This window comes from Merops nubicus, unplaced genomic scaffold, assembly GCF_000691845.1.
Source record: "Merops nubicus isolate BGI_N331 unplaced genomic scaffold, ASM69184v1 scaffold4434, whole genome shotgun sequence".
In the NCBI taxonomy this organism is placed as follows: Eukaryota; Metazoa; Chordata; class Aves; order Coraciiformes; family Meropidae; genus Merops; species Merops nubicus.
The window spans coordinates 1-25489 of NW_008603450.1; the positions used below are offsets into that span (position 1 = coordinate 1).

The 25489-nt window shown below is 40.1% G+C and overlaps 1 protein-coding gene across 1 annotated transcript; it reads right to left on the bottom strand.

The window, feature by feature from the left end:
* Positions 1-2854: 2854 nt before the first annotated feature.
* Positions 2855-24948, bottom strand: TMEM87A (transmembrane protein 87A; the record flags this gene model as incomplete). The annotated part of the gene is made up of 19 exons (XM_008938648.1): positions 2855-3194; positions 3527-3557; positions 4795-4850; positions 6055-6116; positions 7426-7499; positions 7849-7952; positions 8219-8277; positions 9414-9522; positions 10505-10573; positions 11779-11872; positions 12629-12728; positions 13587-13770; positions 15681-15742; positions 16476-16614; positions 18227-18283; positions 18380-18433; positions 20506-20622; positions 21281-21378; positions 24876-24948. Coding segments are annotated over 19 exons (1584 nt in total), but the record flags the coding sequence as incomplete, so codon positions are not given.
* Positions 24949-25489: the final 541 nt, after the last annotated feature.

Genomic DNA, 25489 nt, shown 5'->3' on the forward strand with positions numbered 1-25489 from the left:
CAGCCCCGCCCCGGCAGAACAAGCAGGTGTTGAAAGTAGCGTGCTTTCCCTCGCGCCTACAACATCGAGTGCCGTAGAAAGGGAAGAGGAAGACAAAGCGCACGAACCCCTCTTGTCTGAGGAGCGGGGCAAACAGACCCGTCCCTACCCGAGCTCTCGTCAGCCTGACTCATTCCCAAGCTCCCTGCGTTTCTTTACCATACTGCGTGATCTCTTACTGCTTAGTCCCTCTCCTTCGGAGCTGCTGGCAGTAACATCTTATTATGCTCATGAAAGGCCAGTCAGCAATGTCAGCTTCTTCTTCACTGTTCCTTTGGTTTCAGTTTTCTGCGTGGCCTGCACAGGCTTCAGTTGCATCCACAGCATCACAGCTGCCTCTAACAAATAAATGCACAGAGAACTCATTAGGCACAAGAACTCTAAAATTAAACTCCCTCTATAGTTGAATTCCTAGGAGGCATTTATTTTTTCTGCAAGTGGAACGTTATCTCAATTAGGAACAGCTTCTTGAAGATTTTTGAAGTCAGCAGACAAATTCCCAAAGAAAACTAATGTTCTACATACCACTCAAGCCACTAACAAGTCCTGCATGTCTCAGACCTAAAAGCAGCCATGTTTTCTCCCTCCTGCTCACCAAGTCTTCAAACTAGTCTGTATGGTTTGAAAATTACTTGTTTTTAAAGAATGGGTATAAAAGTGAATGAATCGCTCCCTTTCTATATAATTAAAAGTAACAATACTGCAGGATTCTAACAAGCCAGCTTGCTGATGAAGCTTTCCTGCTTAAAATAACTTAGCAGTAATTTAGCAGAACTTCAAATACTATTGGAAGTTCCTACATGGATGGAGGGGTCGAAGATAGAAGGGGTTGCCCAAGACCACTGTAGTTGTGGGCTGAAAGCAGAACCCTGCTACTACATTTATTTCAGTCTTTGAATGATTAAACTATGAACACCACTAGGGGAACTGATTAGCTCTTTCACTTTTGTTCAGAAATTTACGAATTGCCCAATCTATATTAGCTTTTCAAACGACAGCCTCTCGCTTGTCAAGCTTTATAAAAAAAAAAGAGCTATTGGGAATAGCTGCATTGTAAGTACCATGCAACAGAGTTAAAGAGAAGCAAGGGAGCTTTGTGAAGACATTAGCACTTCCTCATGTGAGAGAACAGGTAGTAAGAAAGTAGAAGGACACAGTGTAATCCTTTCTACTCTCCACCTAGCTTTTATTAAATAGTACATACAAATGTCTTTTGTGCTTCCAGTAGAGAACAATTTTCCTGTTTGTCTCAAAAAAAAAAAACCCTCAAACATTCCAAAACAATAGGACTTAAAAAAAAAATCCAAACCCAAACAGCATTAAATAGCGAGTTTTGTGTAGCTTTATTTCACAAAATTTCCTCTCCTCAAAAGGACATGGAGGTAATGTTCTTTTCATCTATATTAATTAAGCATAGCAAATTAGAAGAGTTTTCTAATTAAGGATTCTACCTGTGGTCTAAAGGGGATGGCAGAGGAGCTCCAGCAGCTCTTGCAGAGGCAGACTGAGGTGCTGTGGTCAGGTTTTTTTTAACTCTCCCCAGCTGCTGAAGGTTTGCTGCCCTCAAGGCACAGCCAGCAGAAGACACTACGCACTTGTGCCTCAGCTACTCTACTGTAAAGTGCCATGTTTCAGCACAAATTGCTGACAAAGAGGAACTAGAGCTACACTACCAGACCTTACAGTGGAATGAGGACAGGAACATGTTCACCTCTGCTGACAGCTATGAGTGAAGAAGCAGAAAAGCTGAGTCCCTGCGCCATTCCAGCAGCAGCCACAGCAGCTCCTTAGAAGCCCAGTTGTGCTGCTGCTTGCCTGGTAATTATTAGTTGTAAAGGTTAAGAACCCAAATGAGAGCTTTTGTCATACAGTCCACAATGGGGTTCCATGGGTAAGTTATTGCAAGTGAAGCCTCTACAGCCAAGCATAGAATAAAAACAGAACATTGTCCAAAAGCTCTTTTTCATTTGAAAAGGAGAAACAAAAAAGCAATTATATAGAATAGAAATCTACAACTTTGACAGAAACACAGTGATCTCAGAGTACCTCTTGGCCACAGAGACCAGCTGGGACAGAAAAGCCCATCATCACTTACATGGGAGGCAGTTCTAAACAGACACCGGGAACAGAACTATGCCTGTACTGCAGACTCCCATTAAAGCCTCTTTCAAGTAAAATAAGCAGTCCTTGCACACTCTAGAAAGCAACACCGTCTTCTCGTGGAAGAGTGCCAGCTTCTCGGTGGGAGCTGTGACATGTGCAGGGAGAAGAGTTCTGCTGAAATGTCTAGTTAATATCTGCTGTACGTGAGTCGTCGAGCACTTATGGAACACGGCAGGAGTGAGTGGTGAGGTTTGGTTTTGGTTTGTTTTAAATTAAATCATGCAACACATGGAAGGTAGGGGCAAATTGTTTCTCCAGGCATCCACCACATTGCCGGCAATGAGATGTGCCACAACAGCAAGGGTTAGCTCTATACAGCTGTTACCTCTAGGTCAATGGCATTTAAAATAGAAAATCTTTCTTACACAGTGTTATGAATAAAATTGCACTTGATTTTGTTAAAAACTCCTATCACTGTAACTTTTCCAAATATTTCCTTTCTGGCATCTTGGTTTTCTTCATTAACAGGAGCTTTTCTCTAAAAACCTCTCATCCAGGCTGGACACATGACATAGAACAGCAGTAAGCCATTATCTACCAGAAAATGGGTCTGTTGTTTCTTCAGTGCTTCTTTCTATCTGTCCCCACCCTCCCCACAAAAAGGTACAGGCAGTTCCCCTTGAAGTGTCAACTGTAACATTGAAATATAAACTCCTCAAACAGACATGAATTTTAGTTTCACAGATTAAATATTTGAAAAGTTACAGAAGGTGCTGGAATAGTACACATTTAAATTGCTTAAAAATCCAAACTTGCAGCAACTTTGTATATTCAAATTTCCAAAAGGTTTATAATGTCCTTGTGAACTCCTTCCACGGCAAGACGGCCTCGTGACAACCAAGCATTAAACTTCCAAGGCTGGGATCAAGAAACTATCAGCAGGATGCACTTGCTCAACCAAGCAACTTTAAAAGAGGCGTCTCCACTTCCAATAGCAAAAAGCTGCTCCTTCATTCCATTTTGGACCTTTCAAAGTGTGTAATCATTCTTTCCTGGAAAATAAAATACTCAGTGTCATCACTTCTCCTGACAGGTTTACGTTATTCAGAAATAAAGTGGCATGCTTTTCACATTCACAACAAATGCCCACCCATCTGCATTGTAAGAGAGCAGTGCAGCTTGCAACACTTCTTTTAGAATACACACTTGTATTCTCAGAAGCTGTATCACAGTTGTCCCCACTATCTTCCCCCTCCTTGCAGCATTTTACCACTGCACCAGCAAGATCAGGGTCCAGTTACAATAAGCCAAGTCTTTAACAGCTGACTCATGACTCCTTTGGCACGTCAAAAGACTAATTTGAACTGAAGATTTGTTTACTGACCTCATCTGAATCCAGTAGAGCTGGAAGAGCACTGCAGTGTGGGAGGAAAAAAAAAAATAGTTAAGATAATTAAAGCACCCACTAAGAGCCTATTAGTGGCAACCATTTTCAAGCTTATGTTCCACCTTAAGCTTTCTAGGGTACAGGAGAGCAATAACAAAGACAGACCTTTCAATTAGATAGAAATTAGAGAGAGACACACAAAAGAGGAAGAGCCCAAGAAGGCTCCTCAATGACCTTCACAGTTTTAATTTTTTTTTTCTAAGCTTCTTGTTACCAACTGAACAATTTCCCTTGGAATAAGCCACTTCACCCACACAGGAACACTTGCTGAACTACACTGAAGACAGTACAACATGGGACCATACCGTAAAACCACGTCCCCGAAATCAGGCAAGTTACACAGGTACCTGCAGCCTTTTCAGCTACAGGAGACCTCATATCTAGTGGGATCTCATCTCTTAATAACTCCAATCATACTTTCAGGAACATAAAACGCTGAACACACTACCTCAAAGCACCCTTTCCTACCTTATACCAGACTAGTCCTTGTTTTCTAAAGGTATCCTACCATTCCTAAAAAAAAGTACTAGAACTGGGAAAACCAAATTCAATTGGAAATTGCACTTTTTCATCCTTTTGAAGCTTCGCTTGATTTTGCGTCTTTAACTTCAAGCAGAGTTTTATAATTAAATCCAGAGCCCCTGTCAAAATAACCTGTTCAGATTTGTGAACATAATTAATCTGTGAGCTTCTGTTTTGCTATGAAAATTTAGAAACCGATACTGACATCTGTAGGATGCAAAAGTTATTAAAAGCAGAATATATGTGGGACTGCCTACATAGCTGACTATTGCCAGGAGACTAAAAATTACTCAACAGACACTGTAAACCACGTTGAGACCTAAGTGACATTATTTAGTGCTTTACATTCAAGATACTCAAAGGACTTTTTGGATCACTAAACAGAAAGAGAGGGTTTGTTTGTTCTCTGTTTCCTGGGTTTAGTTAGTTAAACTCCAGTGAACTGCAAACAAATCAGTCTGTGGTTTCACAGTCAGAGGCAGTGTTCCACAAGTCAGCATGTGTGGCATGAACTCCAAGTCTGATGGATTGCATAAAGCCAAGTGGAAGCAAGCTAAGAAGTTAGAGGCCAGTTACAGGCTGAACTCAGTTTCTGGTCATGTAAATCCAGCACACGAGTTCTAAGGTATTTGTGTTCTTGTGTCCAAGGAACCTGCTTTTATTTCAACTATAAAAATACTTACACATCTGTCACTGACGAAGGAACGTTCTCCTCTACCCACTTCAGGTCATCCTCCTGCTACAAGTACAGAAATTAAATGGAAAAACAAGTCAACTTTCCCAAAATGCTCTCACATGCAAGCCTTTTTCTTCTCAGCCTACTTGACAAAACAATGTATTTATAATGACAGTTTAAAACAAGAACAAAACAAACAACGCACTTTAAACTTGACTTCTGGATTACAGAAAACACATTTCAAGACAAAAAGCAAGGAAAAAAAAAAACAAATCCCACTTATAAGTTACTGTCAACTCTGTAATAGTCTAATGATGACTAGGAAAAGCAGGCCCTTGGGACACTGTTTATTGGCATAATCTAGTTTGGTCTCTCACATAAGAACATTGTCTTTATAAGATGATATAGATGAAAAATTACTATAAAAAGCATATGCTAGATTTTGCAATGGTAAGTTAAACTGTATTGCCAGGATTTTTCATTTCTATCTGATGAACACTCTCTAATTCATGACACAAGCACACTTCAAGTTGGAGAATTGACCCTTAGTGATCTGTCCCATCTCCAAAATGGTAAAATTTGATTTTCATATGATCCCCAGATAAGTAGCATACTGTTGCAACCAACCTCTGAAAAAAACAACATCAACAATAAAAATATTACTGAAATTACTATTAATGCCTGCAGGTTCTTTCCAATTCTAAATTTATGTATGAATTCCATTAAAAGATTCTGAGGCTTATTTTCTACCTCCTGGCTGAATGTGAAATCATCTCTCTTTATAAGCCATATGGAAAAAATGCAGATATATTAAAAATGTTCCACCCAAACTATTTAGGTAGCTACATAATACACACATCACCCCTTTCAAGTAATGAATCACAGATCTCAAAATAAGATGGCAATTAATTTACTTAAGATATGGCTCAGCCTCCCTCTCAGCCTGACAAACTTGTTAAAATAATGTATTATTCACTATCAGAATATAGCATCATACAGTTCTATCCATACAGCACAGCATCCTTAAAGGACAGACTGAATTCTGAAGCTTCCGTTACGCTTCCAGGACATGAGATGAAAAATCTGCATTTACTTTCTTTTCAGGAGGATCACCAACATATGATACTTTTATTCACTCCCACTCTGAAGCAAATCAGGAAATTCACATTTATAGGCTGAATACTTTGTATACTTGTGAGCTACTACTGGGGTTAACCAAAGAAGAGGGATGGACCTATATCCTTCCACACAGGGAGTCCATACTCACAGCTTTGTTTGCTTTGACATTCCCATTTGGTTCTTGCTTTGTACTTCTCATTTTCATTCCTTCTGCAGACAAAAGAAGGAAAAAAGATGGAGATAATTGAACTATAATTGTTTATCAACTGTAAATTGAGTGTTCATTCAGAATATTTAATCAGATCCAAAGAGAAAGAGCGAGACAGAGAAGGTAATGATTCAGACAATGCTTTCCCTTTGAAAGGTTTGCAGGATTTTTCCTGACAGGAGGAGTATCTAGTTACTCCTGAATTTTGCAACTTCACCTAAGAAATACCAATCTCAAGTCCTTTTATTAAAGCCAGACATCAGCAGCACAGAACTCAAAGCCATGGTTGTCCAGAGGGCTGCAGAGAATCTCCATCCCTGGAGATATTCAAAAGTCGTCTGGACACGGTCCTGGGCAACATGTTCTAGGTGACCCTGCTCGAGCAGGAGGTTTGGATAGGACAACCTCCAGAGATATCTTACAACCTCGACCATTCTGAGACACCTGCAACTCCCAACATTTATTTTACCTACTGACTGCTGACCAGCCACTCCGCTGACATAAAATCTGAGAGGCAACATGCATCTCCCAACCTAGCAGACAGATGTAGCTGATTTGGCAAATGCACCCAAGGGATTGCAGACTCTTCCTCAGCTCCCAACCTAGTCACACAGTGCCAACACATCCCAGCAGAACTGATTTGTGGACAGAGAGCAGCACTGGTTGTGTCACCCTACCTTTTACACAGCTTACAAGCAGCAGTGTTACAATACACAGAGTAATGAGATGGGAAGCAGGGGAGAGAGACAGTTTTGTAGTAGGAGGGGGATGAGTGGAGAGAAAGATGCAACCTAGTGTTACAGAGCAGGACTCTTTCACTCATATGTAATTTCATTAATATGTAAATATAGTCATCCATACATATACACTGGACATCCCAGTACCAGGCCCTAACATGGAAAATGAAACCTCCTGCAGAGTTCAGAGAACAGATAATAACTGAAAAACCTTAAAGTGGGTTTTAAAAGAGAACTGCAAACTAAACCACTGCCAGGCAATACTATCTGAGAGATCCTTGTCATCAGAACTGGATCCAAACCTGACTCAATATATTTAATAAAACCAGAGACCAGTCAACATGGTAAACAACCACAATAGAACTGAAACCCTCAGAATCAAACAGGCAATGTAAACACTAAACACAAAGCCAAGGTTTCCTCTAAAAATGCATAAAAATCAACAGCAACAGGGAGGCACTGACTGCTTTTATAGCAGCAATGAACTTTTTGCCAGCAAACAAGAGACCTTCCTCCACAGAACTGTCTCTTCAACACTGAAATCAGGTGGGGGGAAAAAATAAAATTATCTCACCAAAGCTTTCCTTTAACATTGGCTCTTTCTGCTCATCATCATCATCCTCTTCAGATAGTGGTGAGAAAGCAAACCTGTAGGAAGGAAAGAATGAAAGCTACCTTAGAATAATCTCTCTTGTCACCCAAGAGCTTCATTACCCCAGCGTTCACATGACTTGATTATTCTGTCTAGTTCTTAGTTTTTAAGACCTATGCTAAACTACATAATCAAAAGTGTAAGTCACTTCATTTTAAATAAGTTCAGCACCAAGAACAGATTGAATTTTACCTATGGGACTTCCTTACACTTACTCTAAATGCACACGCTGCTTAATACCCTTATGGATCAGCATACAGACACTAAAATCACCTTCATACTTCTCTGGATAAACAAGTATTCCCAAACCCCAGCATTTTTAGGAAGAGGTAAAAAAGGCTGAACCTTTGGTTGTTAGCAGATGGTCTCCACAGAACCATGATGACAAAAAGGATCATTGAGAACAATAAACGCCAGATGGCATCATCTACCCACAGCTCCTGCCAGTCCTGTCAAGAACAGCAGCACAAAGAGAAAGTTGTGTATGAGGAGACTCCACAGCCTCAGCTCTTTGCAAGGGTGAACTACAGGCATCTGACAAAGAGACTCATTAAACACAGTGAGAATTTTAGCATGTTTAACTGTTTAGAATTTAGCACTCTAGGCATAATCCAGAGAAAAAGCCCGTTCCAGAATGCCCTATCTCATTTCTTACACTGCCAAACAAACTCATCAAGAGACAACAACTGCAGAAAACATTCAAAAATAAACTCACCGACTGACAGTCCACCAGCCTGAACTTCATGGTGGTCCAGATGATAAATACAATAGATGCTGCAATATTAAAAGAAACAAGCTGCTTATTACTACAAAATATGCTAATCCAAATACACTACTAACAGGACTCTGTTTTCCAAACAAAGGGCAAGGATCTAAATAGTGAATCCTTGGAATCCAATTTATCAGTGTTTAAAAACAACAGCTTGATTTATTGCACTGACCTCACCTGGTCATTTAGGCACAGACCAATATATTTTGCTCTTGGTTCTTCAGAGACACAAGGCATAAATCAAACAGGAAGTATCTAGCCAACTCCTCATCCCTGTTCACTATTCTTGTATTACTTTCACCTAAAAGCCTCCAAACCATGGCTTCATTACCCGTTGACACACAAACCCTACCCTGAAGTAACTGCACCATCCCATCTGCCTCAATGCCTAAGCACTCACATCTGGACCCACAGGAGTTCCAGTGTTCAAACTGTGCTCTCACCACAGCTTTAGAAGATGAAATTTCTCTTCTCTAAGGTGTTCTAAGATGACTAAGAACAAGAAGCTATGAGGAATTTAATCAGAGCTGTTGATTAATCAAGGAATGTGCTTTTTACTTAAACAGAAAAAGCAGCCCTCAGATGTTCTCTGCTCCTTGTACGGATAGCGCTTCCAAACAGGAGAGGAGCTGAGCACCTGGATCCACCAACAGACTTATTCTTGAAGTTCACTTCATCACTACTACAAATGGAAAGAGAAACTAAATCTCTACTCTTCCAGAACAGAGAGGGGTTTACATTGCAATACTAAGAATACTGTTTTCCCAGTATCGCTCTGGCCTTCAGACATCTCAAAATCCCACAGTACTCAGTGAGACTGATTTCAGCAAAAACTCAACCAAGTCAACAGCATAATTATCTTTTGTCCCTGCCAGGTTTAAGAGGAACAGAAGTGCTCTGTTAGAGCTGCTGCATAGAACTACTGATCTTGCTAACATCAGGACTAACCACTGCCTCTGAAATATCAACATAATGCTCAGCATAGACCTACTGCTAGAAATGGTTCATGTTAGAAATATCAAATACATTGATTGCATTTACAGAAAGGTCACCAAACTCAAACACCTGCTTTAGTGATCAAATCAAGCCATATATGGCAACAGCAGGTGCTCTGGTTTGATTAATGTAATTTTCTGCTTACCTGCTACTGCCAAGATGAGCGTGTTGGTGAAGTGCCGATACAACGAGAGCTTCACAACGTTCCTTCGAAGTTTGAGCAGTTTCATTGTTTGAGTTAAGCTGATGAATATGTATGGGAAGTCAAGGAAAGACTCTGAAGGGACAAGCTGCTCACAGACTTAGGAGGACACAGCTCTTATAGTCAACTGCTCTCCCACCCACACACTTAGCCTTCCAGAAAGGTAGGCCAGACCCAGGGGAAGAAAAATTAATTGTATATCAAAGGTACCAAAGAACAGGATCCATCCCTTTCATGTTTCTTAGCCCTCTACACCTAGAACTCATCACACAAAGATGGTATCCAAGCATCTAATTTGGACTATGGCCCATTTCTCCAGAAAAGTGTCAGATGTGATTCTGATAAATGGAAAATCAAGGCTGAACTAGAAGCAAGTTAACATGTAGTCAGTGCATACAAGGTGTCTTCACCCTTTTGCCTACAATTTTATTTCTGTAGTGACAAAACAAATGCTTAGGAGAGACATCGTGGTAGGAGAGAATTTGGGTTGTCAGGGCTGAGTAGCAAGCTATTAACATTTTATAGAGAGTTTTGTGACTGACTTTGATTAAAACACTTCATAGGGCTTTTGCTATACATGGCTTTAAGTTCAGCATTTGCCAGCAGTTGCCTAAGTAATGCAAGATTATGGTTGTTTGGATGTAGTATCAAGACACCAAAAAGTTAACACTGCTCCATTTTGCACCTACTTCAAGATGAGCTCAAATTTTACAGGAAGAATTTTAGGTTTGATGTTGTTAAACAACCTTCTCCCCAAAACATAAATTGAGTCTGTTCTCCAAAGACTTAACTAGCCTACATTCAGGAGCTGCTCTTACACAGTTATCTACTGGTTACCTGATTTTCCTTGCAGTGGCTGTAACAAAAGCTCACCTGAACACTCAATTACAGAGGTTCTATTACCTTCACCACAAGTAGAAAGAACATATACTTGAAGCTGATTTAAAAAACCAGAACAGTTCAGCCAAAAGGACTCCCAAAATAATCACATGTGAAAGAAAACACACCCCAACAAGTAAAATAGTGAAGGATATCCACCAGCACAGGGCAGTATCCAGGAAAGCCAGGGGAATAAAAGCCAAGGAGGCAAGATCATTCTGGGCCTGGAGACAAAGAGAGAGCCAATAAGCACAAACTGAAAAGGAAACAAGGCACAGAAGAAGTGAAGAGGGTCAGGCCATTTAATGAGAAGACACAAATACTTCACCACAATGCTTCTGAGTTTTACTGCAGAAGCAGAAGGTTTGAACAAAGGGTTCAGCCCAATGCACAGAGGGGAACTGACAACACAACAATGTAGGTCCTCAGTTCTCCACCAGCAAGTGGAGAAGCAGTTTAAGTCAATCTGGCACATTAAAAGGAGCTGTAACAATGTAAATTGCTGTAACAATGTGCTCTGGCCACTTCCACTACAGAAAACTAACAATCTGTTAGAGATGCAGTTAAATCTTTTACACTACCCATGGACAAACTGAATGCTCCACTGGCAACTGTAAGTTTGACTAAAAGTACCAAAAATTGCCTTTGTGTGTACATCAAAATATTCAAGTCCCAACTGAAACAAGCAAATCACCTTTTATTCCTTTTAAATGTAGGAGAGAAATAATAAGCTGTAAAGAAGCTTGTAACATTCTGCAGTTTATGAAAGGATATCCACAAAATAATACAGGCATCAATCAAGGAGAGGGCCAAGTTTGCTATCAGAGCCACTGTGTCATAGAAAAACTGCAAAGTACCAAATATATGACATGTTAAATATCTTATCCCAAAATACCAAAAACAGAACAACAGAAATCTACATCCCGAGATCCACTTCTTAATGAAGGAAGTAGCAGCACCACTGACATGCACTTCCACAGGTATAACCTCCAAAGCTGGGAGTGGTGGTGGTTTGTTTTGGTTCAGATTTTTTTTTGCATGTTTGGAGGTTTTTTTTGCTTTTTTTAAGGTTTGGGTTTTGTTGGGATTTTTTTTAGACTCATGTCCAGCTGACTCAAGCTGTTTGTATCTGCAGCTAGCCCTACTTAATCCAAAGTATTGAGATACAAGGGTCCAGGCAGAATATAGTGTCTGAAACCTGACTAATCAGAGGACTCTAAGAATTATTTCAAAATACATAGAATTATACAGAGAGAAGCCATCAAACTTAAAATAACTGTCAATAATCCACATCCACACTCTCTGAGTTTAACCACTTCCCTCTCTCCGTTCCATTCTTTTGGGATAGCCCTGGGATTCTCCCTTAGCATGTAAATAAACAAAGCCAGTAGAATCTGTGGCATATGGGAAAATTAAAGCAATTACTAACCCCTGTGACTCTAAGAACACCTTCCATGCCAGAAAATAATAGATAAAGGGCTCCAGCCATAACTACTTTGTGAAGAGTAACTCCAAGGCGAGGCCTGTAGAAAAAAAAAGTGAAATTTAGATTAAGTGGGGGAGAAAAAAAAAAAATAATCAACTTGAGTCTAACATAAAGCATGAAGCATGTCAATAAAAGGTCCCTGTGACAAGCTACCTCTGGATCCAGAAATAATTTTATTCTGGTGCTCAAAGCTTACCATTCATTTTGTCTTATAGTATGATCTGACTAAGGAAGAGACTGCTAACAGACCTGTTTCCTACTTAACCCATTTAACTTTTTCCAACCATTTCAAGAAATCTCAGCCCACCTCTTTTTTACCAGTTCCCCCCAGCACACCCACTTGGTAGAAGCTTGACTACCACACAGCTTTTTGTTTTACCATGGAATACAGCTGGGCACAGACAGATGAGCAGCGGCCTTGGCAGCGGAAGCCTCTTTGGCAGCAGATCCCCTCCCCTGTCAGTGATTCTGGACCTCCCCCATTCCTACAAGTTCCTCCTTGCCCAGAGGAAGGCATGTAATGCTCACATTCCACTCAGGGGAGTATCTCAACAGTGGGTCAGAAACCCATCCAAGAGTGGTACATGGAAAGGGGTAGGAAGAAAAGTAAATCACCACATGGAATGGTGTCTGTGGACTAGTGAGGAACTCTAGACCTTTACAACACTTAACTAAAGCAGTCACCTTTCTAGGTAGCAAAGTAGGGGGAGATTAACACTGCCCCAAGTAATTAAAAAACAACAGGGAAAATCTTTTTAATAGAACACCACAAGCCTGTAAAAGAATTACTCACTTGACTATCCCATATCCCAGGCTGACTATGATGACCAAAGTTCGAGCCAACGAGCGCTTCACAGCAGAAAGCAGTTCTGCCAGTATTACTGCTCCCTGAACTACCAAAACCAAAGAAGAGGAAGGCAGGTTATTAAAATATAATTTGTTTTATTTACTGCATGCAATTGTGGTATGAAGCAGACAATTATTTTTTACAAGGGCTTGTAGAGACAGGACAAGGAGTAGTGGGTTCAAACTGAAAGAGGGGAGATTTAGTGAAAAACCTCTTCCTAATTTCTCATCTATCAGGGTGGTAAGACACTGGAATGGGTTGCCCAGTGAAGCTGTGGATGCTCCACCATTGGATGTGTTCAAATCCAGGCTTGAGGGGGCTTTGAGCAACTTGGTCTAGTGGGAGATGTCCCTGCCCGTGGCAGGGAGGACGTTGGAACTATATGATCTTTAAGGTCCCTTCCAACCCAAACCATTATTAATTGTACAATATTGTTATTACCTACATCTGGACTAGGCTTTCAGAAAAGATAGGTTGATGGATGATTTTCCAAACAAGTCAACCAACAAAACCTGCTGTATCAGGTGTGTGACTAATTAACAAAGTCATAATAGAATCTTTCTTGCAGAGTTTCATTTGTATGCATTCATCCTAACTCAAAACCAAAGTCCCAAAGTTTTATGTGGCGAGAATTGTTTAAGATGGATCCTCAGGCTATGGGCTGAATGCCAAAAGTCATCTGCAATGCTGTCATTTTATCTTTATTTACAGCATTTTAGCTTTAGAAGAACACAGATCATCCTATTCACAATATATTAAAAAAATGCAGAAACTCTGGTTATATGTTGTTTTGAAACAATCCTCAAGTAATCCTATACTTAATATGCATCTGTCACCCCAATTTAGTATAATCCATGAGTGCTATGCCCCAGCAATCAAAGTGCAAGCTGCAGTTGCTACCTACCGGATTCCCCCGTGTAGCGGATGTTCTGGAACTCTGCGTAGAAAACTGCCTTCTCCAGCATTCCCAGGAAGATAACAGCTCCAATCCAGAACTGGATCCTCAGGAGGTCTCGCCAGTAGCAGGCTGACCACGCCAGCCACAGAACCCCGAAGAATACGTACACGATACACATCACCATGAAAAACTATTGCACGAAAAGAAGCAAGAAATAGGAACCTCAGACCCAGAAAAATCATTTCCGTGCTTTATTCCACAGCTGCAAGACAACTCTATCTTCTTCCTGAGTATAGCAGCTACTGAAGTTGTGTATAAAAAGTGCCTCGAAAGAACCATTGCTTCATTTATCTCCTCTAGATTCTTTTACAATGACAGCCTAATTTCTCACTGCTGACAAATGGAATCAGAGTAATCGGATTTCTGAGCAATTTCTCTCTCAAAGAGGAGTCTGACAATTTATTCATGGCCAGTTATGCTAAGGAAAATATCTCCTAGCTTTCAAAACTCAGAAAAGAGCTCAAGCAAATCATCAAGTACTATAAACACAGCCACTTCTCATGTATTTTTCTATTACTAACTTCATCAAACATTTACAGTGCTCTGCAAATAAACTTACAAGTCACCTTTACACACAATTCCACCCAACAGAGACACGCAACTGATGGTTGTAATGCCTCTGTTCAAGTAATTCGACAGCTTCCCTCAAAAATTAATTCCCAGCAAACTCAGTTTTTGACCAAGCTTTAGGTCAGCCAAAAATATGGAACTGAAAAAGAAACCCAGATATTCATTTAAATCTTATCATTTTGTGATTTATTTTTTTCTTTTAGTCCAGAAAAAAGAACTTGCTTCAGAACTTTCAGAAGTTCTTCTGAAGTTTCAGAAGACAGGTACCTGTCTTCTATGTCAAACAATAAGCCAGACAATGCTACTCAGTGTGAATTTTCTAAATGGCAGCACTATACCAGAGCAAGTTAGGTTTTCAAAGAGGACACAGAGATTAACAAAAGGGATAAGAAGGAGAAATAAGACATTAAACGAATAGCAGGAAGCACTTAGTCAAAGTACAGTACAGTAATAATCAAGTAGTCTCCTCTTACTGAAGGTAATTTTTTTGAAACCAAGCAAACTTTGAAGTTACCCTCACAATCCATTGCAACTTTCATAAACTGAAAACACCTTCCTTCAGAGAACATCTTACTGGTCCTTACAGATTTTCACTTGTGACTAACCCACACAGTTCCAATGGTAAGGACCTAGGCACGCTAGTTCACATTCAGAAACGTCCAGAGGCCTTTTTTGGGACCACATGGGACTATTAACACTACTGAACTGCATGTCAATACTGCTGCTGGAGGCTTTTTACTCCTGCAGGAAGTAAAGCATGTTTCAGAAATGCCATCAGGCTCTCTTTCCTATTTGCAGGCCACTCCTGCCAATAGTCAGGCTAGAAACCTTTCTTGTTATTGATCCCCAGCTAAAGTGTGTCTACGCTACATAAATATTTAACTTCTTTTATTTTCTTAGCTCCCTCCACAGAGGGCAACTAGCAACTAAGTCAACAACCCCTTTGAAGAAAAATGGGATTAGCTCTTTGTAGTTCAGCTGTGATTTCACTGTTAGGCAGCATTAAGGACCTCCTCCTGGGGTGTAAGACAGCTTATGGAGGAAGGAAGATTAAGCTGCAAAAGAACAAAGCAAGCAGTGACAAATGAAAGGGTAGCTGTAAACAAAAGCACAGAGGAACAGCAAATTTTCTAATTTTCTAAAGCTAAGGAGAAAAACAGCATCAACGAAACTGCTTAGTTTGGAGCTAACACTATTGACAACTTCCAGAACTACAAACTGACAAGCATTAATTCAGACAATCCCAAGAACAACGTTAGTGGCATATGCAAGTGTCTGAAGTTTGTGTTTGTTTTCCCTATCATGTAGTCCAAAAAAAAATAAAATAAAATTTAGCAGAGGGTGGAGGTTTGGTTTGTCTTCTTTTTTTTGAGACTGGCTTTGTGTTTCCTAAAGCATGGAAGGAGTGCATTTATTGAGATTCAAATCAACTGACAGCTTTATAGGTCAAAGAAAGGCTATTTTACTTACAATCATCAGAGGATAGTCTGCAAGTGAGAGATACTCATATGGCCCCTTCAGTTCGATCGTCACTGTCAAAAGACAATCCAATAACCAAATTGAAGAACCACCAAAGGGAGGAAGACAGGATAAAGTACTTAGCTGATTTTTTACTCAAGCATAAAGAAATTCCAAATCTTCACATGGCTTTTAAATCTATCTAGCACTTTAATCAGAGAAAGTTAGGACTCTTGACACTCAGGTAAAAGCATGCAATTGAAATTACACACTCCATTACCAAGCAACTCATGGCAGTACTTAGGGTAATTTGTGCTGGAGATTCATGTGTAACAGGAAAGTTCAGAAACATATATTAACTTTTTAAGGGGATTTTCAAACTTCTTTGAAGTTTGAATAGGTTATCAAGGCACTGTTAGATATACTATACCATAATTTCAAGATGACAATTATGATCTTTGTATTCATGATGATCTGAGCTTATTACTATAAATCACTGTGTTGGTCTGGACATTTTGGAAACAAAATGCCAAGCCTCAAAATTGACCTGTTTGGAATTCTTCTTTACTTCCACCACTAAACTGACAGACCAAAAGCCTTAGGATCTTCAAGATGCTAACAACCACCTATTTTCTTATGATAAAAAAGAACAATAGTAGGCAACACTTAAATCTGTGTGAAGTCAAACAGTGTCTCATGAAACTGAACCATAGAGTATATATTAAAAGTACCTTAGAATACATTCAGGCTGGTATACATAAAAAAAGGCATTATATTTTCAGTTTACTGTATAAACAGCAATCTTACTTGTAATGGGTTTATTCTGATGTGAGGAAGGTGGCTCTTTCTCTGTTCTTTTGACTCTGGTGGTAGAATCCTTTGTTCCAATGTACATAATAAAAATATATGGCCCATCTCGCCAAGTTTTGGCAACAGCATTCATTACCTGAAAGTAAGATGCCCACATGGAGACAGCACAGAGTCAAGGGCACACAAAAAAAAGACAGAAGTAGACTCACCATACATGGGTGATATCTCACATGTAAAAAATAAAGCTGACCTCTTTCTAGGCCTAAAACTTGTTAAGAAATATTTGATATGTAAATTTTAAATCTATTAGACATAGCACAGAGAGTTTAGTTTTTGAATCCAGATGAATCCTTAAAGACCTGGGAGGTGATCAGGGCTTATTTACAAATTTAATACTGGATTACTGCAAGAGTCATCTCAAATACATGGCAAAAGCTACAAAGAATTCAGCAAAATGCCTTGTTCCTTGTTTTCAGCCTAGAAATAGTAGGACCATCACAGAAATACTTCTTCCCTCCAGCAGTCAATAGTTTGGCAAAGCACAACTACATATAACTCAGCTCCCTGATGAAGGCTGAATTTTACAGTGTAACATCAAAGAGGTAGCTGAAAAGTAAAAAAATTCCATAGTAATAATTTCCTGGGGGAACTACTACTGCCCCTGCAACAGCTCTCATAGCTATACGACTCAAGCCCTGCCAAGGAACTAACAGAGGAAGCCTGTGTAGATAAATATTTGTACCATAAAACAAATCAGAGATTTGAGTTCCAGCATATAGAACTGTTAATTCCACAGCTGAAGAAGTTCTAACTATCTCAGAAACTGCAACGTTTAGTAAGAGCTTTAAGGTAAAGCTAAGACTATCCACATGTCTGCCACTTACACAACCAGTGCAGAACTACCAGAAAGGCTCTCTTTGAAACAGCCTCTCCAAGAGAATTTCCATATTAAGAACATGCATTTCTTTTAAGAAACCTCCAAACTACAAGACCTAAAAAGCCAACAGATTTTTAGGTATCAAAAAAAAATTCTATGCTGATACTTAAATTAGAAGACTTAGTTAAAAAAACAGTAAACTTAAAAGAAAATGGATATTTTTTTATATACTGATGTCCCTTTAAATATCTCCATCTCTTGCTACATTGACTCCTTATTGCACACATAGCTATTTATGTTGTAACATTTAAGGTAAATAGCCCTGTAAGTACACAGGCAGTTAAACACAGTTTCTTAGCTGGCATCCACGACATGCAATTCAAAGTTATTTTGACAATAATTCCTGGATAAGGCTTGAATATATAATAAAACAGATTTGAGAAATCAGAAGTAATCACTCATTAGGTACCATGTTTTAAAAGACTGACTGGTCAAAAGATGAAAACAAATGTAATCTCTGAGTATTAATCACCACTTAGAACAGATCATATCAATGATTACTTCAAATTAGTATGAAAAAAACCTTATTTTTACAATTATACCATGAGTTTGAAAGGTATGAGTTATATATTTCACATACATAAGCAGCAGTTACTCTTTCTGTTACTGTTTTCTGTTTTTCCATGAAGTGCTACTTAGAATCAAGGTAAAAAACAAAAATCCAGGTGCCAAAAACACCAGAGGATTTGCACCATCCCTGTAAATGCTACCAGTAATCTCTTATACAAAGAAACAGATTGAAAAGCCAACTAAACCAAAACCAAATTAAGGACACTGTGTTACAAGCCTTGTTTAAATTCAATATACATACAGTTTTATCTGCCACCATTGTGAGATTTCCCCCACTCTCCTTCTTCTCTTTTAAGCCCTTAAAGAAAAACAGAAAAATGGATAAATCAATATGCCATGACTGCCTCTTCCATGCCTACACCCCATCATTAGAAAGAAACAAAGATAAATTTACCTCTTGCTTCTCAACTGAGAGAGGCTCTGGATGAACAAATTCTTTATAGAAAATCTGCAGGAGATAAGGAAGGTACAGCTTTTACAGACATTTTTTATTAACATGACATTACCAGAACATCTTCCAGTAAACTTGATTCTAAGGAAGGATTCTCTAAACCACTGTGTTACAGAGCTTTCATTTTCCTAAATCAAACAACTGTCCATTTACTTAGATTAACATTTTGTCATTTGAGACTTGGCTTTTTCTCCCCTCAGACAGCAAGTGTCTATTTTTAGAACTGGACCCACATACATAAGAGTAGTTTAACTTTATTTTCCAAAGATTAATTTGTCGATTATCTCCATTACTAGGTGAAGTCTACACAGAGAGAAACAGGATGTGGAGATTTCTGCCTTAGTCTATGCAAAAATAAAGTCCCTAGACAAATGGAACCCACAAGACCTCTTCTGTAAAACCAAGTAAAAGTAGAACAGATACTTCTCACATTAAATATAAAAAGCAGACAGCACACAGATTTTTTTTTTGTTTTAAATACACCTTTCAAGACTTCTTCACATATCAAAGGAACCAGAGGCATGCAAACAGATTATTGAAAACCCTTTTCAAGTCACCTTTAGGCATGTCTTTTGTTCTTAAAGAAAAAAAAAAAAAAAAAAAACACCTCCACAACACTGAGCTCCACAGTTATGAGACATTTTCCAGTCTTCTCTACCTACAGCCCTTTGAACCGGGAATGGGTGAATACAGATTCAACGTGCACAAATTGCCTTGAATTCTTCAGCAATCACATCACAGACAGTGTGTGAAACTGACACTGTCACCTGCATGATGGCACAACTTCTCCTGGTGATGCACAGCTGGCACACTGGTTGCCCATGGCCCCCCTGTGCTGTTCTGCAGTGTCTTCTTGCTTCCACTTACTTGTTTCAAACATGTTTTAGTGTCCTGGGCTGCATCAAAAGCAGTGTGGCCAGCAGATGGAGAGAGGGGATCCTGCCCCTCTGCTCTGCTCTGGTGAGACCTGGAGTGCTGGGTCCAGCTCAGGAGCCCTCAACACAGGAGGGACATGGACCTGTTGGAGCAGGTCCAGAGGGCCACAGAAATAATCAGAGAGCAGGAGAACCTCAGTGCTGGGTCCAGCTTGGGAGCCCTCAACACAGGAGGGACATGGACCTGTTGGAGCAGGTCCAGAGGGCCACAGAAATAATCAGAGAGCAGGAGAACCTCTCCTACAAGGACAGGCTAAGATAGCTGGGGTTGTTCAGCCTGGAGAAGAGAAGGCTCTGTGGGGACCTTTTGGCAGCCTTCCAGTACCTGAAGGTGGTCTACAGGAAAGCTGGAGAGGGACTGTTTACAAGGGCATGTAGCAACAGGATGAGGGGCAATGGTTTTAAACTAAAGGAGGGGAGATTTAGATTAGATGTTGGGAAGAAGTTCTTTACAATGAGGGTGGTGAAACACAGGAACAGGCTGCCCAGAGAGGTGGTGGAGGCCCCATCCCTGGAGACATTCAAGGTCAGGCTTGATGGGGCTCTGAGCAACCTGCTCTAGTTGGGGGTGTCCCTGCTCACTGCAGGGGGGTGGACTAGATGACCTTTAGAGGGCCATTCCAACTAAAAGCATTCTATGGTTCCATGATACTTATTTTTCTTTTCTGACCTGCTATCAGTGCTTAAGTAACCCATTTCTCAACACTCTTTCCATTATAACTTAACGTTATCTGAGCAAAACACACCAGTCCTTTATCAACTCAAATTTATTAGGAGTGTCACTCTCCTACCAGGCATTCACCCTTCTACTCAACTAGCTGTAGCCTTTCCTAAATGAGACAAATTCAGAACAAGGAACCACAAACAAAAAAGAAGCACTGAACTTTCCAGTGGTTTGGGTTTTTTTTTCCCCTCTCATGGTGGGCCAGATGTTGAATAGCAAGCCAGAAGTAAAGCAAAATTAAGGATTAAACAATTAAATTAATAATTGCAGTTTGGTTGTCATAAACAGATAAAAACAAGTACTTCCCAACCTAGATACTTATACAGGATGGCAGCACATCTAACAGAAACTACCATCTTCCTGTATATTGTAGGACAGAACAGACCAAACTGTGCAGTTTGTACTCTTACCTGAGGCCTAAACAGCACAGAGCAATTTGGAAAGATAAGAGAAGACATGGCATAGTATCCTGACCAACCCTGATGCTCTTCAGACGTAGCCCCAAAATAATATTCTGCCTGTTCATCCTGCCAAACAAGAAATAGAACTTAGGTTAGCATCCAATACATCAAATTGTTTATCTCAGTAGGAAATCCCAATATTCCTGCAGTGGAGATGCAGCAACCAGCATAAACTGCAGCCCAAATCAACAAACTCTGCATCGTTAGACTAAAGATCTCAGTACCATTAGTTCAGTAATTACAACTGCCATAATTACTATTTTCAGTAAATATGGAAAAAGTATTAACAGTATGAACTCCAGTTGTGTTCCACCACATCTGATAGAGGCACTAAACATTCTGTTATAACGTACATCCACAAAGAATTTAGACTAAAAATTGATTTTTTTTTCCATTTGATAGCGTTAAGCATTACAAATAATATTTTTTATCTACCACAAACTCACACACTTCAGTTTAGAGTCAATGCATTTATTTAAGTTCCTGGGTTTAGAAGAATCCTGACAGACAATTCCACCTTACCCAAAACCCAGAAAAGTCAGGAAATCCAGCAAGCTGTAGATCAGTTCCTTTCTGGAAACTCAGGAACAGAATGGAAATGTTATCTTCCAGTGGAAGATGTGGTTTTTTAGGCCCAAAGAGCATTGAGGATGCAAGTGAGATATCTCCAATCCCTTCACCCTCAGGTCTGCTTAGTCCTAAAAATCATAACCATAATTCTTACCCCAAAGTTGAAGACTTCATTGTAGCAGTCAGAATATCTTAAGTACCAGGTCACATTGTAACTTTGGGAGGGATCACAAGCTTTCTCATCTCCTTCAACTGAAAAAAACATAATCAACAACAGAAGGAATATGTAAGGCACCCTTCACCTGCCAGGCTTTTCCTTCCAGTCTGAGCCAAGCTACCAAAATTAAATTTATTTTAAACACAAACCTGATAGCAGAACAATTAAAAAAAAACAAAAACAAAAACATTTTCCTCAAATAATCACAAACTGTTTGGTGAAAGAAAGAAAGAAGCATGTGGAAACAGAATTCCATTATAATGTTACACAATCCTATTAAACAGCTGAAGATCAGTTGGAAGCTTTTTGTCCTCAAGACAATCAAAGATATTTCAGCAACTACAAATATCAAACCAGGAGAGAACCAACAGTGACTCCCAGTAATTACAGTACACAAAACAATTTCCCTTTCCAAGATGTGGGGGACAGAGCAGGTAGAGAGAGCTATGAACAGGTTAACACAGTGCACATCACGTGTACATGTAATTTAAATATAACAATACCATCACCAAGAAAATAAAAAGCTAAGATTTCACAAGTTAACATCCACCTTCCTACTCTCAAAAGCCAAATGAGCCACCTCTACATTAGCTCACTCTGTCAAAGCTGCAAGGCCACCCAAAACAGCAAAAAGACAACTCTCCACTTTGATTTATTAGAGAACACCATGCATGAAAAGTGAACACAAGACTTCCCCCACAATCCTCCTCAGGAAAGATTACTTGATCTTTGTGTTTCAAATCTCATTCTAAAACTAAAGCCTGATGAGGGGAATTTGACATAAATAAGGTAAGCCTCACCCGTGAACAAACTGAGCAGTAACTATTCACTCCTGTGAGAGCCATTCAATGATAACTTTTGGGGTTTGCTAGCCAAGAGATGTTTTGAGTCAACAGCATGTTTCTGGTGGCTAGGATGTCCCCACACATTTACAAGCAACCTTCATCTCAGACTAGACACCCACAGATTTGTTACACTTACACACCTTTTAATGAATGTTTTCATATCAACCACTGTCAGCAAGAAAAATGCAATTAGAAAAAAGACCCTGCCATGGAGTCCTAACTGACTAATCCCACTTTAAACCACATGACCACTAAAACAAGTATATGTAGAGCTAATAACTCAACAACTGAGTCTCTAATACCAAAGATTAAAAAAAAAAAAAAAAACAAACAAACTTGGGACACAATGCATGAAAAATAAGAGTTTCCTTATGACACCTTCTGGAAAGCATGAAAACAAGGCACACATTCTCCATGTAGCCCTAGATACTGGTAGTAGGCACAACAAAGAAGCTAAGAGGCAACACAAGCACTGCAGTGACAGTAGATGGTAAATTCTTAGAAGACAGAGGGTCTTCTGAGAGAAGAAATTGAGAAACCGTCTGTGAGATGAAATTAAGAAATTAATCACATCAAAAACATCTTAAAAAAGTGCTACAAAAAAATAGGAGGGATGCAAAAATACCTTTTAAATAGCTTTTTACCTATTAAAAATAAATAAAATTACTGAAACTCTATGTTCAGCAGTAACATCAAACAGAGATAAAGCATGTCACAACAAGAAGAATCCACCAATATCTGCAAATATCAAAATTATAGAAACCTTGAAAATTAAGTACTCTAAAAGACAGAAAAGGTATCCATGGTATTTACTGAATTTGGCAACATGGAAATCTTAAGTCCCTCAGCTTTCAAACAAAACCAGCAACAAAACAAGAGCAACTCAAGAGCAATCATGTTTGGCAAGAGGGGCCATATTGTCCACACAAACATCACAGAGCTGATGGAAGAGGCAACACACAGCAAACTAAAGAAGAGAGACCAGTTTCCAGACAGACATGGGCAGAAAATGAACAGCATGTAAAGCTGAAGCTTCCAGGTGTCAGATGCTGTTTAAGCATCACCTAGGCTGAGAAACTGAAATTAATTTCCCAGCCTTTGTTCCTTCCTCTTTCAGTGATTCATTATCTAAATTCATGTATATCTTAATCACACTAGTATGCAAAACGGGTATCTTCACTAACCAATTTTAAGGCCTAATGCCTGTTTAAAGGCTGACAGCACAGTGCAGCTCAGTCCACATCAGGAGCCAGGGGACTGAATTCTTACTGCCAGATCTGCCACAAACCTGTCTTGTAACAAACAAATTTTATTTTCTCCATCCCTTAGTTCCCTTCTCTTGGTTACTGAGCTGCACACCTCATGATTAGACTTACCACACACCTCACTGTGAGACCCACATCTTAGATGTCACAGCAATATGAATACACAACTTCTGTTAAACTTTAGACAAGAAAGCCTGACACCTAGCAAAGCTCCAAATGCCCTTTCAAACTCCCCCTCCTCTCCCACAGGCATCACTCTTCTACATTTTGATCCTGCAGCTACACACTTGCAATTGTCTCGCTGCAGGATGCAAAACTCGGCATTTGAGCCACTCTTGGCAAGTGGGGAAACTCTGACACTAGCCTCCAATTTTAGATTCACATGGGATTAAGAGAAGCACTTTAACAAACTGCCTTTGAAACACTGTCCCAAGAAGGGCAGGTATCTGGAATCAAACTTGCAAAGCAATAAGTACTAAACATCATAGAGCACAGCAATATGTGACTTCACCAAGAAGCCTCAGCTTATCTTCATGACACCTTAATTCTCTCTAGTTAAAAAAAGGACACAAACACTGCAACAACTAGCAATATGCGACTTCAAGAAGCATCAGCTTATCTTCATGACACCTTAATTCTCTCTAGTTAAAAAAAGGACACAAACACTGCAACAACTAACTCTTGAAGTGACAAAGGCACAGATCCCACTAATTGTCTCTAAACTGACCTTTTTTTCCTCATTTCACATGATTGCAGAACAGCATTCACAGGCACTGTACCTGTATAACTGCCCAACTAGCAGCTGGAGATCGAACAGCTTTCCCCACTCCATGGTAAGAACTGATGAAAACAAGCCCTTAAAGAGCATCAGAAAGATTTCAAGCCTTTCTAAATCAGCTAGTCACTTCCACAAGTCACCTAGATCATCTCACTGCCATCTAAACACTCTCCAGCATTCTCTGATTCTCATGTTCACAGACAAGATGGTACTTTACAGAACTCTCCTTTGAGCTGTAACCTCCACAACTCACAGTCCTGAGAGACCACCAGTCAGCTGGAGGAATTTACTGCATCTTAAATAGGGGAAGCACACCTCACAGCAGGGCTCAGCACATCCCATGTCTGTCTGCTCACCATCTGAAACACAGTGGTGCTGCCGTTGCCCACCTAGCTTCTCCAGAGAGCCTTAACAGAATCACTGTTTCTGCTACAGCCAAAAGAGATAACAATTGGGAAGCTTCAAGGCTGTTAACGCACCCAACCGTATCAGAGCTATGGCTTTCATCCAGCACCACATTAGCTGTCACTGCAACCAGCACGGTTAAATGCTCCACAGTGTTTCGAGTCCCAAATTTTAAAGGCAGGGTGGGAGAGTGCCAAACAGCAGAAAGATCAGGTTAATAATCCCTTGGAGCCACTTACATTTTAGGAAAATGGTGGTGTTACTGAAAAGAATCTTCCCAAAGTTAAACTTCTTCCCCTGCAAAGGTACAAAAAAAGGAAGATATTAGTGGGCTTAATGTCACTGAGCTTAAGTAAACATCACCTTCCACTCTGACAATATAGCAATGAAAGCACCGAATCAGGAGCCAGCCTTACTGGATTTTCCAGTCATGCTTCACCACCCCTGCAACCTGCTCTTAAAGGCGGCTTGTGAGGCTTGGGGCTTTTCTGTTCTGCAAAACTGAATAAATTTCATGGGGATCTGCCGAAATGATTAGCATATCCTTGCTGATGAGAAGATCTAAATTATCCAATCAAAAAAAAATAAAAGAAACATTTCCAGTTCTAAGACAGGAGTGTTCACCGTAATCCTTCACTTCTGGCCCTGCAGCCCCAGAGCCCCGCAGGACGCGCACATCACCCGCTCCCGCAGCCTGCAGAGGCGAGGGTCTGACGCGAGGCACAGCGGCGCTTCCCCACGCACCTTCCAAGGCGCACGGCGCGACAGCGGGGCTGGAAACCCCTCCGCCTCCCCAGGGGCCCGCTGCTCTCGGTTCAGCCTTCCGGGGGCCCAGCTTCGCCGACGCTGGCCC